At 42.9% G+C, this 17,011-nt stretch overlaps 1 protein-coding gene across 2 annotated transcripts in view; it reads right to left on the bottom strand.

Annotated features, from left to right (window-relative positions):
* Nucleotides 1–3,730: 3,730 nt before the first annotated feature.
* Nucleotides 3,731–17,011, bottom strand: part of nhsa (Nance-Horan syndrome a (congenital cataracts and dental anomalies)) — a 60,595-nt gene continuing 47,314 nt past the window's right edge. For both annotated transcript variants that reach the window (XM_078259780.1, XM_078259781.1), the window contains exons 3-9: nucleotides 16,083–16,198; nucleotides 15,232–15,294; nucleotides 13,079–13,271; nucleotides 11,289–11,420; nucleotides 7,896–10,754; nucleotides 6,925–7,048; nucleotides 3,731–6,846 (exon numbers count right to left, since the gene is read on the bottom strand). In XM_078259780.1, the coding sequence (XP_078115906.1) occupies nucleotides 6,213–6,846; nucleotides 6,925–7,048; nucleotides 7,896–10,754; nucleotides 11,289–11,420; nucleotides 13,079–13,271; nucleotides 15,232–15,294; nucleotides 16,083–16,198 (4,121 nt within the window). In that variant the 3' untranslated portion in view covers nucleotides 3,731–6,212. The remainder of the gene's footprint in view (nucleotides 6,847–6,924; nucleotides 7,049–7,895; nucleotides 10,755–11,288; nucleotides 11,421–13,078; nucleotides 13,272–15,231; nucleotides 15,295–16,082; nucleotides 16,199–17,011) is intronic.

Genomic DNA, 17,011 nt, shown 5'->3' with positions numbered 1-17,011 from the left:
CTCCAGACTGAAGCTGCGCACGCAGCATCGTCAGCGGGTCCTCCCTCCTCCTCTACAGTCTATGACAGGGACACAAAAAAGACAAAAGTAGATACAGAATATTAGCAATAACAGTAGGCTATGTAGGCTACAAAAGGTGAAAATCTATACACAAACTCAAACGTAGAAAATCCATCCATATAGCTGCCGAGAAGAAATATGGTTCATGTCACGTCAGTCTAAAAATATGCCAGTAGTCGCTTTATTTTACAGGTCTGCTTTTTCCGCAGAGAATTCCATGCAGTTTCCTGACAGAAAGTATGGTACTTATAGGTGACAGAGACTATATTTAATTGGTACATTTCCCGGTAATTAAATCCACAAGGGGTCGCCAGTTAAGGCTTGTGTAAATTGTGAGATTATTAACAGGATAGGAAAGCAGGAAATAAAGCTTTTTTTTTCCAGACTTCCTTAAATCTTTCTATTTTTCCGTGTTAATTATTGGATTATTTTGGGCATTTCAAACTCAGGAAAGTGAACATTGATTTGTCTAAAGGCAAGGTTGTATAAATCTACAGAGATGAAAAAAAAAAAAAAAAGTAGGATCATGAAAAATCCAGTAATACAGGAATAGTATATCTTTTTCGGAGTGCCAGAGAGGCTTTTCACACTCTTTCAAACTCATTCTTTCATTTTAAACAGTACTTTAGGCAGTGTTAGCCTGGTGAGTGGCTGATGACACAGGCAGAGGAGAATGGAGTTTGGCAGCTGCGGATGAAAGTCTGGTAGTGACAGGCCCGGGTGAGCAGAATCCCCCGGGTCTCCATATCAGTCCCTGCCAGCCTCGGGCTCTGCCTCGGGGCCCCGGGGCCTCTCATTGTTCCGCAGGGAGGCTGTTTAATGCACTATAATGAGCCTCACAATATACCCTGGTGGCCTGGTGGGGACTTTGGTGTGGTTACCTCCTCGGTGTTCCTCCCCCCACCCTGTCTACAGCCAGTATTACTCACATGTGGAAATACAGCAGATCAGGGCTGAATGTGCTGTACCACGACTTCTTAACCAGAGGTAGTACCACGAGTGTCAGACAGTTTGCCACCTCCAGTTGCGCTCATCTAGATAATATATTGGTATGATGGGATGTTGTTTACAGCTCCAGACTGTTTCTGGCACATTTATGCTACACATGCTGTTCAAATGTGTCACTAGACATAAATCCAAAAACGGAGGCTGAATGATCCTAAATGTTACCCACTAGTTCCTTCACATGGATTGGACACAGCAGGCAGCTACATCCATAATGGCTTCCTCTGCAGGTCCTTTGATTGATCTATGCATTTAGGGACAGCATGAAAATGACTGGGGTGGGGGACGGGGGCTGAATCTCCTATGTCATTTTATAAAAAAGCAAGACCCTCCCCAGCGTTATCACTATTTTTTTTATTTTTTTTGGACCCTCCACTTGACTTAAATAAAAAGTCACCACACCCCATATTCTAAATAATACAAACATGAATTTGATGCTGAACGTGGATTATATCCTAAACTAAGTTTATATGAAAACATATAGCTTCAGAGCAGTTATGCTTCCTGTTATGATGCTGCATAAAGGAATGACGTTTAGGCAAGTGAGAAATGAAGCACTTTTTGAGATAGGGTTTGATCTGTTATCACTAATTAGCTCCACGTGTATTGTGTTTCTCGATACAGACATTAGATACTTGTTTGACTGTGATAAAGCCCCGTTAATGTGTGTTCACACAAAATGAGAAGCAAATTCTAGAGGTGGAGTGATTGCATACAAAGTCAATGGAAAGACACAATTTGACACAAATTGCTCAGAATTGACATGAAGATTTGTTTCATATGCAAATGGTCAAACACATTTATGACATGGGGGCTATTATGTGAGTTAAAAAACAGCAACTCTCTCCTGCTCTTCTCCAAAACATTAGACCCTCCCTTCAGCAAGATACAAATTACACTTCCCTCCCTCCCTACTCTTTTCTGACTCCCACTCCCCCACCCATCTAAGAATTTTCATACAGTCCCTAACATCTGCAGCGAGTAAGCGCTGAGAAGCTGTGTGTTCTTTTGAAGATCTTTACTCGCCTTTGTTCATGTTCATCATAATCAGACGATGATAAATGTCATGTTGGTCTCACGTTTGCTTTTAAGGCCTATACAATATCTGCTGTACTGTCTTTAGAGCCAGCGGGAAAATAATGACACAAAGCCTGCTGTACAACACAAAGACAAACACTGAAAGAAAGACATCTCTGTAGTCAACCACCATCAAAGCATGTACTGTAGGACAATTCTTCACGGTTAGGGGCTGTCGAGGTCACCTGAAATAAGCATATTTCCATTTTATTCTCCATCTGAGGCACATTACACGTTACTATTGTGAAACATGCCAAGCCATCCTGTCTCCAATGTTAATCAAGGTCAGGGTACACAGTCGACGTGCCCCTTGATGGGTACCAACTTGGGATGCCAAACAGTCCAGGGCTTTGTTTACCTTTTTTTTCTTGTCTTCACTTTAAAACTCAGCTCAGTTGACATGCACTGACTTAGAACAAGGCGTTTTTGTCCATTTGACATTAGCCAGAGCAACAAAGAGAATTCACACGGACTTTGGCGCTGGAGCATGACCATGAAAGTGACACAACACATGCACAAATGACATGTTAATAACTACAGCTAAGCCTTGAGTCTGTTATGTGGAGAGGAACCAGTTCAGACTTGTTAAGATGTTTAAAAAAAAAAATCTCAGCTGTGTTATTTCTCTGGCCAGGACACAAAGAGGCCTAATTTTAATTTACACTCAATTTGCATCAAATTACCCAGCATTCTCCTGTGGATTCGTCTGACGAACACCCTCTAGTGTTTTTTCAAAATTAGTGGCTACTGTGGCATTTTTTTGTGATTTAGAATAATATATAAAAAACTCCAGGTGTTTAAATCTTGCCACAGTCTGGTTAAGAAAGTCATGTATTGTGAAAATACATGATGCAAAAGAAAAATATGGTCTGGATATGAATCTACAGTATGGGACCGTGTTATAGTGCTTTTTGACCACTTCTCCAATTCTTCATTCACAGAATGTTTTATCCACTTGATTTACTGTATATGGTCATTTTCTAATTCTACCATCACGTGAAACCAAAGCCTTCTATAGTCTCTTTTTGTTGTAAGATATGGCGCCATCTTGTGACGACAACGCTGACACTGCAGTCCAGTAGAGAACATCAGTACATCAGTGAAAAAGGGTTTGTTTTTGTGACAGAATGGAAACCAGATGTGAGGACAAGACGTGACATCGTAACAAGACAAAAAGCCATAGGAAGCCTGTATTTAATTTAAGCAACAAAATAAATTTTTTCTCCTTAAATATGCAAGTATTATCTGCAAATGTACCAAAAGTAATAGTACTCCATGTAAAGAAATGGCCCCCGTGAGTATATTATTAGATTATTAGCAGGGTGTAGGTAGCATTTTACTGTTGTAACTGGTCAAGTTGGGTAGTTTAATGAATGAATGCATCACATTCTATAAAGTGCTGATATGTTTTGTGGCATGAAATGAAACACTCAAGTAAATGTACTTAGTAACATTACACCACTCGTAGCTAAATGTAGTATCTTATGTTACAGTAAATCATGACATATTGTCCTCATTTACTGGTTATGTAAAATATAGTATAACACCTTTAAAATAAGAACAATTAACATCACACCTGAGCCAAAGGTTCATTTTCAAGGCAGTCACATTTATTTGTCTTCTTATACACATTTGCTAAGCAGCCTGTGGTGCTAGCACTTGGCTTTGATAGGATTTACTATGGGATTTCCACAATGCTTACTAAAAAATAAATACAAGACAAAGTGTTCCACAGCTCAAAAATATACAAAGGTTTGAAATCAATGTAAACTTTGAAAACATTTTTGTTTTTACATAAGAAACAATTCAACAACCTTTGTGACAATTCCAAAAGTTATTGTATTTACAAGTTTGTACAAAAAAAATACAAAGCTGATACCTACAGCGGTCCATCTGAAGTCCAAAATGCATCTAGTACCATAAGTTACGCTGTAATTCTTCTTTAGTTTCGGTTTTGTTTCAGTCAAGTAAACGAGAAGAGAAAAACAGTTTTTGATGCCACTAACGTGCACGTTCTAGCCTTTGGCAGAAGCATCTACTCCACTCCGAAAGTGTACTCAGAGTGTGGATATTATTCAAGGAAAGTCAAACAGCTGCATGTAAAGGTCTATAAATATCTCCAGGTACAGCAAGAGACAGATGAAACTTCACAAACATCACTTTATCAGTGCAAAAAAAAGAAAGGAAAAAAAGTTGGAATGAAGGTACATAGACATAACCCACTGTGTACCCTGTTATATGACACTGCATTAGTATGGAGTATCATTAAGGCCAACATTAAGTTGATATTTACAGTGTACCTATAGGGAAGAACAGTCTTCCATAGGGCAATATGGCTACATAGACTCTGTCATTTTTGCATAATGGTTGAGTACCATCACTGCATTAAACATCATCTACTTATAAAATGATTGTGAATATGTGGGACAAATAAAAAGCCTCAGAGTGCCAGAGTTACAACTAAAACCTCACTTGTAGCTTATGACTGTTAATTAATGAGTAGCTTTCCTATTTGTCTCTGCAACCAGTGTCTGAAATAAGATTTAAAATTTGTCTCTTATACACAAAATAACTATCTGAATAAAATATGTTATTAATTATACCAGCAATTCATTGCATCTAAGGATTTCAGTTTTAGGTTATCGAAAGGTGTAAACCAAATCAGGGAGCGTACAAAGAATTTCTGTGCCAGTTATAAAAATAAATATATTTAGATTGTTGTGACACAAAAAATATGAAACTACGGCAGGTTATATTTTGATGGGAAATTAAATAGACGAGCATTTGGTACAAAATAGCAGCAAATGCTAGACCCCTAAATCCAGAACGTCGTCTTTTCATCATAGATAGATGATAACCTGGCTCCATATTTAACCCTACATCCTCCATCAAAAATCTCATATAAAATCACTCCACTTGCTGAGGCCCAAGCTGCTTTGTCACTTACTGTCTCTTGTTGAGAGTAAATAAGGCATTTTTGATCCTCCTGAACACTTTCCACTTGCCTCTTCCAACAATTCGTAAACACACTGAGTCAGCAAACCAGAAATGACCCTTATCACGTTTAAAAAAAACAACACACAACCTCCTTATTCTTTACAGCTCTCCTAGTTCACCACCTCTGACTTTTTGATCACTTTTTCTTCTCCCATGTTCACACCTGCTCCCTTCTTGTCTCCTAAGATTGTCAAGTTAGAGCTTGGCTCTGACATGTCCTGTGTCACCTCGAATTACTCGTCTTATTGCATGAGAATTTGAAAATATTGTTAAAGTGAGCTATCTTTGATATAATTTACAATACGCTTTGAAAAGGACTGAGTAAAATATACAAACACATCAATAGGAATAGATGCATTGAGGATTCACATTTTTTTGTACACACTGCTGTTTCTCACACAGTGTTAGTCCTGATGATCAGTTGGGGAGTATCAAAATTATTTGTATAACTGGCATGAAGAAATGTAAAAATGGTGTCTACTTGCATAGGTATTCACAGAATACATACAGTTCATCCAATATATTTTTTCCATTTTTACTAGATAAAAATATCCAACTGTGAGAATCGTTTTAAATTTTGGAGAAATCTGACAGCAGAACAGCTAAGACTGAACATGGATATACTATGGTAGGGCTGAGGGAAGGGTTGGTGTTGTACATGGCTTTGGCCATAAACAAACCAAATAATTATTTTTTAGAACCATGTATGCCTTTTTTTGTTTTCTTTAGAATAATGTTTTGCTGCAGATGCTAAATGATCTGGTTCCCTGTTTCTAATGCTAAGTGTTCATATCATGTGTGTGTATAATATTTCTGAAGACAGGTACATTTGTTTAAAGTATTCACAGAATAACCAAAAGGAAACATCTATAAAACTCAGCCAACAGTAAATGTATGATTATTTCTTTAAAAAAAATGGATTATCTCTAATGTTCTGTATACATTAACAATAACCTCCTCAATGCTCCTGCCCTCACTACACCTCATATATATTAGAACTCATTCTGGTCCATTTGTTTTTACTGTAAACTAACAAAATAATTTCATACCTTCTGACACTTGTACTCTGTTTTCTACGTGGAGCCCTGTGATGAGCGGTCGTCATGAGGACTTCCGTCTGAGTTCTCCGTCTCGCCCTCAGAAATGGCCTGCATGGGCACGGGGTACAGTCTGCTGCGCATGCTGTAGCGGCTGCTGTTGGCAGGCGGGGGGATTCTGGAGCGGCCCTGCCTGGAAGCAGCAGATGTGAGGAAGGATTTCGGGGAGAAGCCCTCTGTGTTGGCTTTGGGGTAAGGGCTGGAGGGCTGATCTGGTCCTGACTGATGCTGTTGTTGCTGCTGCAGGGGAGAGGCGGGCTCTTCGGGCTGTCTGGGGGACTCCATCAGGAAATCTCCGGGAGATTTAGGAGTGACGGGGCTCTTGAGGATCTCCGCCGCTGACATGCGGTAACTGGATTCTGAGCGACTGCCCTTTTTGAGCAGCAGCAGTTTGAACTCCTCGTTGGAGGTGCTGGACCTCTTTGCGTTCCTATAGATGGGCCCGGAGACTCTGTGCAGGCCCGGTGGTGTCACAGCGGGGCAGGGTGACACCAGCGGGACTGGGGAGCTCACAGTGCTGCTGGTTGGGGTGCTCCCCAATGCAGCACCGAGACGGTTCCTCACATTCAACTCAGCGGAATCCTTCCTGCCCAACACTTTCCTTTTGGACCTGAAAATGAAGAAATCCAATTGAGACTGTCTGTGAACTTTGAGCGACGACAAAGACTCTGCTATCCGAACTGCTTACCTGTGTATCATAGCAAACAGATCCTCAGTGGTCCGAGCCTTGGTGGGTGACAGAAACACACTGTTGTCCTCTGGCCTTGACTCATCGCTCAGAGGAGACACTGGCTTATCACTGGGTGTAGAGTCTGTTAACAGAAATCAGTCAACACTTGAACATACTCCATACACTGTATTCTACAACAGTTTTTGCTCTGTAGTTTGAAGTGGAAAAATGTGATGTCACATACTTCCATGCATCATGGGTTTGTCTGTGGTTTCTGCCTGATAAACGGAAGTTTTTCCTTGCCACTGTCACACTAAATGCTTGCTTTTGGGGGGAATTGTTGGGTCCCTGTGAATTAAAGAGTGTGGTCTAGACTCTGTAAAGTGTCCTGAGATAACTTCTGTTATGATTTGACACTATACATCAGGATTTATCAGGATTTAGAAACATGACAGTTGGTGGGTTGTTTGTTTACTGTCAATCAAATCTGGTTCAACCACACCTACATACAGTAGTCCTGATGAAGCAGATCAGCTGTTTTATAGTGTTAAACTCTCAATAAATAATACCAAAAGATGTTGGTTTTTTTACATTGATTGTTGCTTATTTAGTCATGAACATTTACCGGTATAGAGAAATACTTAAGATTGAGGCAGAACAAGTTTTCAGGGGCTTTAACAATTTTTATATTGACAATTTCATTGCAGACTGGTTGGCTGGTTGGCTCACAAATAAGCCTTGATACTGAGTTAGAAATAGACATAAGTGAAAGAGAGAGAGAGAGAGAGAGAGAGAGAGAGAGAGAGAGAGAGAGAGAGAGAGAGCAAACAGCAAGAGAAAAAAGAGGGCAATGAAACAAACTGAACAAACAAAGAAAACTAGCAAATGCTCTGAGACTGAGTGATCTGATTGGTCCGTAGCCTCTGCTGAACATGAGCACAAATGTCAAGATTCATAACAAACATAACATGCAGACAGTTACAATCTACCTTTACTGAAGCAGTCGTTGGTCTCTGCTGTGGACTCCTGCCTGTCGTCCTGGGAGCCATTTTCCGCTGAAGCACCTGATAACTCATTTTCCCCTTCTTTGCTACCTTCATCGCTGTTTGAACTCCCCTGCGACGTCCTTGATTGGCCGTCAGTAGCGGGCACTTTATCAAGGCCGTTTGATAAAAGGTTGGATTTCTCGGGTGAACTGGGCTGAACAGGGAGAGGAGGACCTGGTTTAATCTGACACGGTTCTTCTTCCTCAGACGGCTCAGCTCTTTGCTGGTGTAAAAGCTCGGACCGTGAGCTGCTGTCTCCAGGGCAGACAGGTGTTTCTACCGACTCTCCGCACGTCTCTCCTTCATGACTAGTGGTCCTCTCGGGGACGTCTAATGATGACTCGGCCTGCAGTCTGAATGCTGTCCTACTCTCTAATGGAGCCTCTATGTCCTGCTTGATCCTCGCCTCACTCTGACATGCTGCCTCTCCGTTGGCAAGCTCTTCGTTTGAGGTAAACACGGATTCACATGAGCCCTTCGAGGGTGGGTGATGTTGATGTGGGTTATATAAGAGGGGACTCTTGAGCTCCACAGATTTGCTACAGGAAAGTGTGCCAGTTAAGTTCACAGTGGGACATTTGAGTCTGGAAGTCGTTTTGTCCTCATGGCTTCCTTCATTTTCCTTACTGATGGACCGGAGCTGTACTGAGTGCAGCACTGTGGGCGTTATGGACATGGGATGGGCGTTAGGTGGCGCTACAGGTTTGGCTGACACTGGAGCTTTTTGTTTGCTATGCTGAAGGATTTGAATCTGGGTCCTGTAAGCTGGAGCCTTGTTGGCGACACTATGAAGGGCACTTAAGTCGAGGTGGGATGGAGGGATTATTGGCAGCTCCAGGTCTCTCTTCGAGGTGACTCCATCCCTGCAGGAGAGCGACTGCAGTGACAGCGACGAAAGAGACGACTTCCTCTCCGGGACTTTGGGCTTCCTCTTGCCACTGGATGGTGACAGCGGTCCGGGAAAGAAGGCGGAGGGGAAAGAGGAGGTGGGGGTTTCTGACTGACTGGAGTAACCGCTGGATGGGCTGGCCAGGCCTGCCAGCTTCTCTGGAGACGTTAGCTTGAAGTCTCCCTCCACTGATGGAAGTGAGGGGGTGGTGGCTCTGGAGCCAGACTGGGATGTCTGAGACTCAGAGCTTTCCTGTGACTTGATGCATTCGATAACAGTTGTACCCGTCGCTGTGCTAGAATTTGACAAAGACCGGTAAGGATCGCTGGATTTTAAATCATTCAGGAGCCACAGATCTGCATAGTCGGACTGTACAACCCCCTCGTCCTTAAATGAATGTGCATCTGTGGAGCTAAACATGCCTAAGTCAGGTAGATCAGCTGAGCCCTCAACCCCCCAGATTCCAAGGGGCTCTCTGACAAGTGAAGAGTTGTCTATACGACCAGCAGAGCCAGACAAAGCCAGCTGCAGCTTCCTCTCCTTGGAGGACAGCGGAAGCTGCTGCCCGCAAGTAATCTTTGGTTCTTTATCGTCAGGGATGTGTCCCTCACTGCATATTTTTCTTAAGGATGAACTCCTCTTAGGCGGACATGGCTTCGCCTTTGGTTTTCTTAAAGAGAGGCAGCGCCTCCCCAGAGTCGTGTGACCACTGAAGTCAGACAGGCCGCAATCAGAGCCGGGGGCTGCATAGTTATAAGTGAAGCTTTGGCTACCTTTTATACCGCAGTCAAAGTGCATTGAGGTGTAGTAGCCTTCAGTGTCTACGGAGTAGTGGGACACGGTGTCGGCTTTCTCCGACAGCGGTTTGTCAGAGAAGCTGCTCTCACAGGTGGCCATGCTGGTGAAGCTGGGGCAGCCCAGGCTGCTCTCAGCCTCTCTGCTGGGCTCGGGGCTGAAGTCCTGCGAGCGTGGAGGCTCTGTGTGGGGGTAACTCCACTCCCCCTCAATAGGAGTGCTGGACCCTGCTTCCTCTAATATATCCATAGCTGTGGAGGAGAAGGAGCCGGCCCGCTGGGTCCTGAGACCCTGGTAGTGGTCCAGCATGAAGCTGGTGTGGTCTTCGTTGCCGTGAGTGGCGGCGTTTAGGGAGAGCTCAGAGTCACAGTGCGAGGAGCCCGTCAGCGGCGGAGAGGCTGCTGGGAGGATGGTTTCGGAGGTCTGTGAGGGGCAGGTGGAGCTGCTCCCGCTCCAGTTACCACTTGAGGACTGGTGGTCGTCCTTATGGTCCATCTGGCCTCCCAGCACCCCTGCAGCGGAGACAGAATGCACCGGGCTGCTGAAGGTGTCTGAACTGGATGAGATCTCACAGCTGCCCATGTCGGCCTTCCTGGGCAGTTGAGATCTGGTCCTCTCCATCCAGCTGCGCTCCGGCCTCTCGGAGAGCTGCTTGTACTTCAGGCTCAGCTGGTGTTCAGACATGACCTGCTCATCCATGCTCTCTTCTTCATCCTTCAGAATCAACTCCCCTGGTCCAGGCAGGAAGTCCTCGGTGTCGAAGGGGGAAAGCTCCTCCTCATCGTCGCTGTCATTGTGCCCGCTGTCTATCAGCCGGCTCGCGTCTCTGGGCAGACTCCGGGAGCGCAGGCGTGCACCCACGGAGGCGGAGAACATGGCGTCAGCGCTGTCCGACAGGGACAAGATGTTGCCTGCTGAGTGGGAGAGGGAGACTCCCTGGCCTCTCTGGGCCCTGATCCTCCGCCGAGACGGCGCTCCTGAGATCAAATAGTCTTCTGTCTGGCAACCGGAGTCCCTGGTGCTGTGATGGCTGGCCAGCTCCTCGTTGGAGGGAGTGATATTGGGACTGGCATGAACTATCACTGTCCGCTCTCTGGAACCAGGAGAGTCATCAGAGTCTGGGAGAAGAAAGGAATATAGATATAGATTAAAACTGAGTTGAGCACACTTTATTGCTCTTTAAACTTATATTTCTGTATTTCAGTGTCTACGACATTCCCAGCTCAAGTCCGGCTGGGAACGTTCGTTGCATGTCATTCCCTATCTCTCTCCCCTTATTTCCTGTCATCTTTCTACTGTCGTCTCGGTAATAAAAGCATGAAAATATCTATAAAAAACAACGACAAACGCCTGACTAGTTGATGTCTCTCATATTTATGATGACATACTCTTGTTTCTTCTATAGTGTACTGATGTGGATAGGATTTCAACACAATATAACACATAATGCACTGCTTTGTATTACTATTGTCTCTACAATGACAAAATACAAATATGTGATTTAGACCCTGAACACTAAACCTGGCATCATGTGTAAAACATTACAGCAAACAACATAAAGATTACTATTATTTTACTTTAACAGCAGCAGTTTAAATTCAATTTTCACATCTTTGTGACTGACAGGGAGAGTCTGAGATGGAGTTACATACCTAAATCTTGCTGCACCTGTCGGGGAACGCCGGCGACAGTCCTCCGTCTCCTCAGCTTCCTCCTCCTCTGAAGCACAGACTGCGAGTGAACGAGCGAGCAGCGCACACTAGCATCTCTGTCAAAGCCAACGCCTGCAACAGAGATGGGACATCTGAGGAATCTTTGATTAGCGGCAACGGCAGCGATTACTTCTTTAACTCTCACGCTGTCTCGTAAAAAAACACATCTGTAACATTTGGCTGAGCTAAATGAGATGTTCAAAAATAGCAGTCAGAAGAGGTCAGCATTCTAAAGGAACTGCCACAGTAAGACAAATGTGGAGTTATTTACTTCTTGATGTTATGTCTAAACAGACGGATTATGAAATGTAAGTAAAGGAATAAAAAAAAATTGTAACGAGTATTTGTAGCCAAAACATGCAAAAACAAAGTCAGCATGTTGATGGGGTTACTGACCAAAGGACAAATCCTGCTTTCTGCTTCAGTTTTGTTGTGTTTCCTCCTTGTTTTCCTCCCTCACCATACGCTGTGACTATCATGTGATAGCAGGTCAGGCCTTTCAGCACCATAGCAGTCGCTGGACTTTGCTTACAATGTGCATTTTTCCCCTCAACTGTGTCTGACTCAGCCAGTGTTGGCGTACAACTCTTCTTTTGAGTCAATGTGAGAGAGAGTAAATTACCAGGCCTTTTCAACAATTTGGACAGAACTAATTGGCATTCATGTCACAGCATCTCGCCTCGCAATCACAGGCACAAAGCGCCAAAGCATGAGAAAGAAAGTTAAAGGGGCACAAAGCATGACTTGCACATCGAGCGTGGTTCTCTGTGGCAACATTGATGCCTTTGATAATGAACAATGAGGTTTTATACTTAGTTGAATCATTTTTAAATTTCTTGCAGATATTTAATTTCTTTTGTCGAGGAAAGTAGACTCGACACTTGTACAGTGTTAAAGAGGAGAGCCAAATCTCAGCAGCGAGGAGATCAGTTTGACGTTTTGGGAAATATGCTTATTCGCTTTCTTGCCTAGACTTAGCTGAGAAGATCAATATCACCTGCTAAGTATGAAGCTATGGCCAGATGATGGTTGGCTTAGCTTAGCTTAAAGACAACAACAGAGAAACAGAGGGACACAGATAGCCTGGTTCTGTCAAATGTTCACAAATAATACTAGCTCCTCTACAGTTCATTAATAACACGTTATAACTGTTGTGGTAGTCACAGGGCTGGGCAATATGGTTGAGATCAGTATCACAATTTTATAGGTACAGTATATGTGGACATTTTGGGAAATATGCTTATTTGTTTTCTTGCCAAGTGTTAGATGACAAGATTGAGACCACTGTCATGCCTGTGTGCTAAATATCTAGCTATAGCAAGGAGACGATTAGCTCGACTTAGCTTAGCATAAAGATTGATAGCAGAGGAAAAGCTAGCATGGCTCTATCAAATTTTCACGAATGCAACTAACAGCACCTCTACAGCTCACTAATTATACTAGTTATATGTCATTTATTTTTAAATGCTAAGCTAAGCTAACCGTCTCCTGGCGTGTAGTCTTACATTTAACAGATGGACATGAGAGTGCTATTAATCTTCTCATTTACTGTAACTCTAAGCAAGACAGCAAATAAGTATTTCCCGAAATGTCTAAGACTATTCCTTCAAGAAAATCTAAAGAAACTAGCAAAAAAACAGAGACGTTTGAGAAATCTACACTCCAGTCACTCCACTCAATCCTGTCACAATAAACACACTCAGATATAAAACATAATGCTTTCAATTTACCAGTCACATTAATGGGGATGACAAATGAGGTGATGACTTGGGAATTGTTTTTCATTCTTTCCTCTGGGGTGGGCAGCGGCAGGGCTTTAGACCAGTTAGTCTGCTTGTCCAGGGTGGAGGGGGTGTTAGGGATGGGAAACTTGGGCCGGTGACCTAGAGCCACCCCGTCAGTGTCGGGGTCAAAGGGCGCAGCCTGCAACAGATGGATATTTGCATGGTTAGGTTGTTATGGTTAGGTGGCATTAAGTGAGAAATTGTACGGCAGAGTGAAAAATGAACATACTCAGCTTCAGAAAGGGGGAATGTGTGGAGTACAGTGATTAAAGTCAGGGATTACACTGGCATTGTCAAAGTGTTTATCTGGGAAAGAGCTGAAGGCTAGAGTAGAGATTAGTGTCTTATTAATCTGCTGCAAAGACTGCTTAATGTCAGAGAGGAGGCAAATCAATACACATGCCCTTCCAGGAGCTGAGTTCCATGTTGGATTCATTACGTCATGGAAATAAAAAGCATGCTTTAGAGAGAGACAGAAAATGGAAAAGCACAAGGAAGATTCAAAGAATCTACTCAGTAGGTTTCATGCAAAAAAACAAAGCGCACAAAGATAAAAGTTTGAATTTCAAACATGTTAAAATCATGAAACATTGTTATACCTGCAGAAACGTTAATGACTGTATGCAAACATGTCAGACCAATAATAAAAGGTTTGGCACACACTGTATGGCACATGTCGTGATAAATACTAAATCTGCTTTGAGAAACAAAAAAGCTTTTCACTCAACAGCTACTGCACAGGACAGAAATGTGACACACATTCACTTCCAGTCACAACATGCTGGTTTTGGGAACTCTTAGCTCATGCTTTGACAATCTGTGGCATCTGAAGTGACTCGTGCATAATAACAAGTCTCCGTAAATATTGAGGAAATACTATACGGCAGCATTCTTTCTGAACAGCAGTTTCAGCATCTATCACTGCACAGTTCTCCCCTCTGACTCCAGATCCTTTTTCCAAGGACCTACTCAGACTTTCAAACTAAAATACTGTAGATCCCCTATACCTCCATGATAAATCAATTTAGGCTCTGAAGTTCTTACCTTGAGATTCCTACAGAGAGGCACATGTGAAACTGGGAGTGATTCTCAGGCTGAACTGGTTCCCACCTCCATAACCCGACAACCTCCCACCCCCATTTAAAGCCAGCTCTCAAGCCTTTGTGCTCTCTGTTCCCAGCAGACCAATGAGACCCTGACAAAAAAACCCTGGCCACAAAAGAAACCCGTTTCCTTGGAAACTTCTCCCAAGTAGTAGAAAATAAAAATGCATTTATAGCTGATTTGTTTCAAGAACAGAAAGGCGGTTTTAAGAGAGGAAGGATGAGCGAGATGAAAGAGTAAAAGAAAGAGACTGTGAAGGAAAGAAAAGAAGGAGAGTGGACACGACTCACAGGATGACAGGGGAAAAAAGGAGTGGCAGTGTTTGGCTCATTTCTCTCTCTCAGTGGGCATCAAGCAGGATATATTTGGTGAAAAAAACTGCACAGAAACATGAGGATGTCAGCTCTCTCAGGGATGGCTGCAGTGAGGAAACCGCAGCACAGAGGGATCATGGGTAATCACAGGCGCAAGTTTGAGAAGTCGACCCCATCATTAGAGAAACTGTGGCTTCTGGGCGGCCGTGACTGTGACACACACACACACGCACGCACACACACACACACACACACACACACACACACACACACACACACACACACACACACACACACACACACACACACACACACACATTCCTCACATACTGTATGCTCAGAGCCCGGCCCTTCACATGAACTCCAACAACTGTGTGAGTACGTACATGTGTGACGTGTCAGAGTGGATGAAACTAATGTTAGGCTCTCATTCAGTTTCACCTTAACCTCATGTTTCTAACTGGTTGGAGCAGGATGCTAACCGCTGCTGAGAGAATGCAGCATTACAGTAAGTGGGCATGCATTTAAAAAAAAGACTCATTATGTAAATTAGGAGTCAAACAGGCAAGGAGTTGTGAAATATAAGTGTTAAAAGGAGCACAGAGGAGCCAGGAGGGAGAGAGAGAGGGAGGGAGGGAGAGAGGGAGGGAGGGAGAGAGGGAGGGAGGGAGGGACCTCTACCTTTCTGCTCCAGGGAGAGAAGCGGCAACATTCGGTAGGGGAGGAGGAGCGGTTGGACTCAAACTGGGACAGGGCAAAAACAAAAGGACAACAAAACCATATGACAAGAATGAACATGGAGCTATTCAACATAAACATAAACATGGACAAAAAAATACAACAATACTGGGGTAAACTTGGAGAGGAGGAACATGTGACTGTGAAATATATTTGAATCGAGGCATGTTGATGAGATGATTTATTCTGGAGGTGATAAAATAAATATAAATCCAGGGCTGTCAAATGAAATGTAAACAACCATGCTCTGCACAGACCACATCGAACACATTACGAACACGTTCCACTTCCCTCTTAATTACCTGTGTTTGTGCTAACTGTGTTGCTGCATCTCTAACAAGCTTTTCTGGCTGCACGAAAGGGAAAAAATGTGCATTTCACTTTAAAACAACATCAAAAATCTGGGCAGAGCAACTACGTAAGTCATCTTAATCAAATTAAAACTAACAAAGAAAGGAAATCAACACTTGAAAAACAAATATGCATTCATACCAACAACAAAGAATTCAAGTACATTTTTGATAAGCAAAATAAAGACATATTCTAGGGGAGGAAAACTGTGTAAAACGTTATGACAATTTGATAAATGAAACCCACAATTTAATATTGTCACAAATTGGTTTATTGACATTACTAATGAACTGTCTGATTCAATTTGGTAAGTGATGAACCAAAATGCCTGTCGACCTTTTCAATGTACTGCCTGGTGCCCTGATTTCCTAAATGTCACAATAAAACATACAACATGTTGAAGAAAAGCTGATCCAAAGAGAGTATATTGTCAGTCGTCTCACCGTTGTCACATTTGTGCCCCTGTGTTCTTGCCTCTGGGCGATGTGTGGGGAGGGGTACATGGGCATCGAGATGGTTACTCTCCGCTCCCTGCTGCCTGATCTTCTCCTCTGCTGATCTGCAACAACAATTGTGTAAAACTCTGAAACGTTTCCAACATCTACAGTACTTAAAGGTAGGGCTGGGTATCATTCAAATTAATTCGATACCGGTACCGATACCAATACTGTGACTTCGATACCGGTTCCTGAAGGATATTTTTTTTTCGGTACTAATTTTATAAAACAAAAAGAAATTACAACATTACACATTACGGCACAAATCTTTTTATTTATTTCTCAGCTCCTACTATGTACCTGCCTGCCTCTATGACGTGTAACGTTAGACAGCCAATCACAAGCATTGTTAGAGCTTGGTAAAACACGCTGCATGCTTATTGGCTCACTGACGCTGACGAGATTTACTCTTTAGGTATTGAAATTTAGTATTGAATGATGAGGCATTTTTCAATACTCGACACTATAGAGGCAATTTGGTCAGTGCCTAAAAAGTATTGAATACAGAACCCAGCCCTACTTAAAGGATGGGTCTACACAAAACAATATCCACATGGACAGGAGAAACAATTACAGTGACCAATAACTCTTTCAATGCACACATTAAGTAATGCATTGCATGACACCATGTTGGGTTTTATACACCATCAGGACCATAGTACGGTCTGTTGTATGGTATTGTACAGTATCTGTTGTTTGTACATGCTGTCTGTGTTTGTTTGTTTTACTATGGCTGCAGCATGGGTTAAAGGTGCAGTAGGTAAGTCTTATAAAACTACCTTTCTGTCATATTTGCTGAAACTGACCCTATGTTCCAGTAGAACTACATGAAGCAGGTCATTAAAAAATAATCTGGCTCCTCTGGCTCCACCTAC

This window comes from Sander vitreus, chromosome 9 (genome assembly GCF_031162955.1).
Source record: "Sander vitreus isolate 19-12246 chromosome 9, sanVit1, whole genome shotgun sequence".
In the NCBI taxonomy this organism is placed as follows: domain Eukaryota; kingdom Metazoa; phylum Chordata; class Actinopteri; order Perciformes; family Percidae; genus Sander; species Sander vitreus.
Note: the sequence above shows the minus strand (reverse complement) of the source record. Positions and strands in the feature narration are given on the sequence as shown.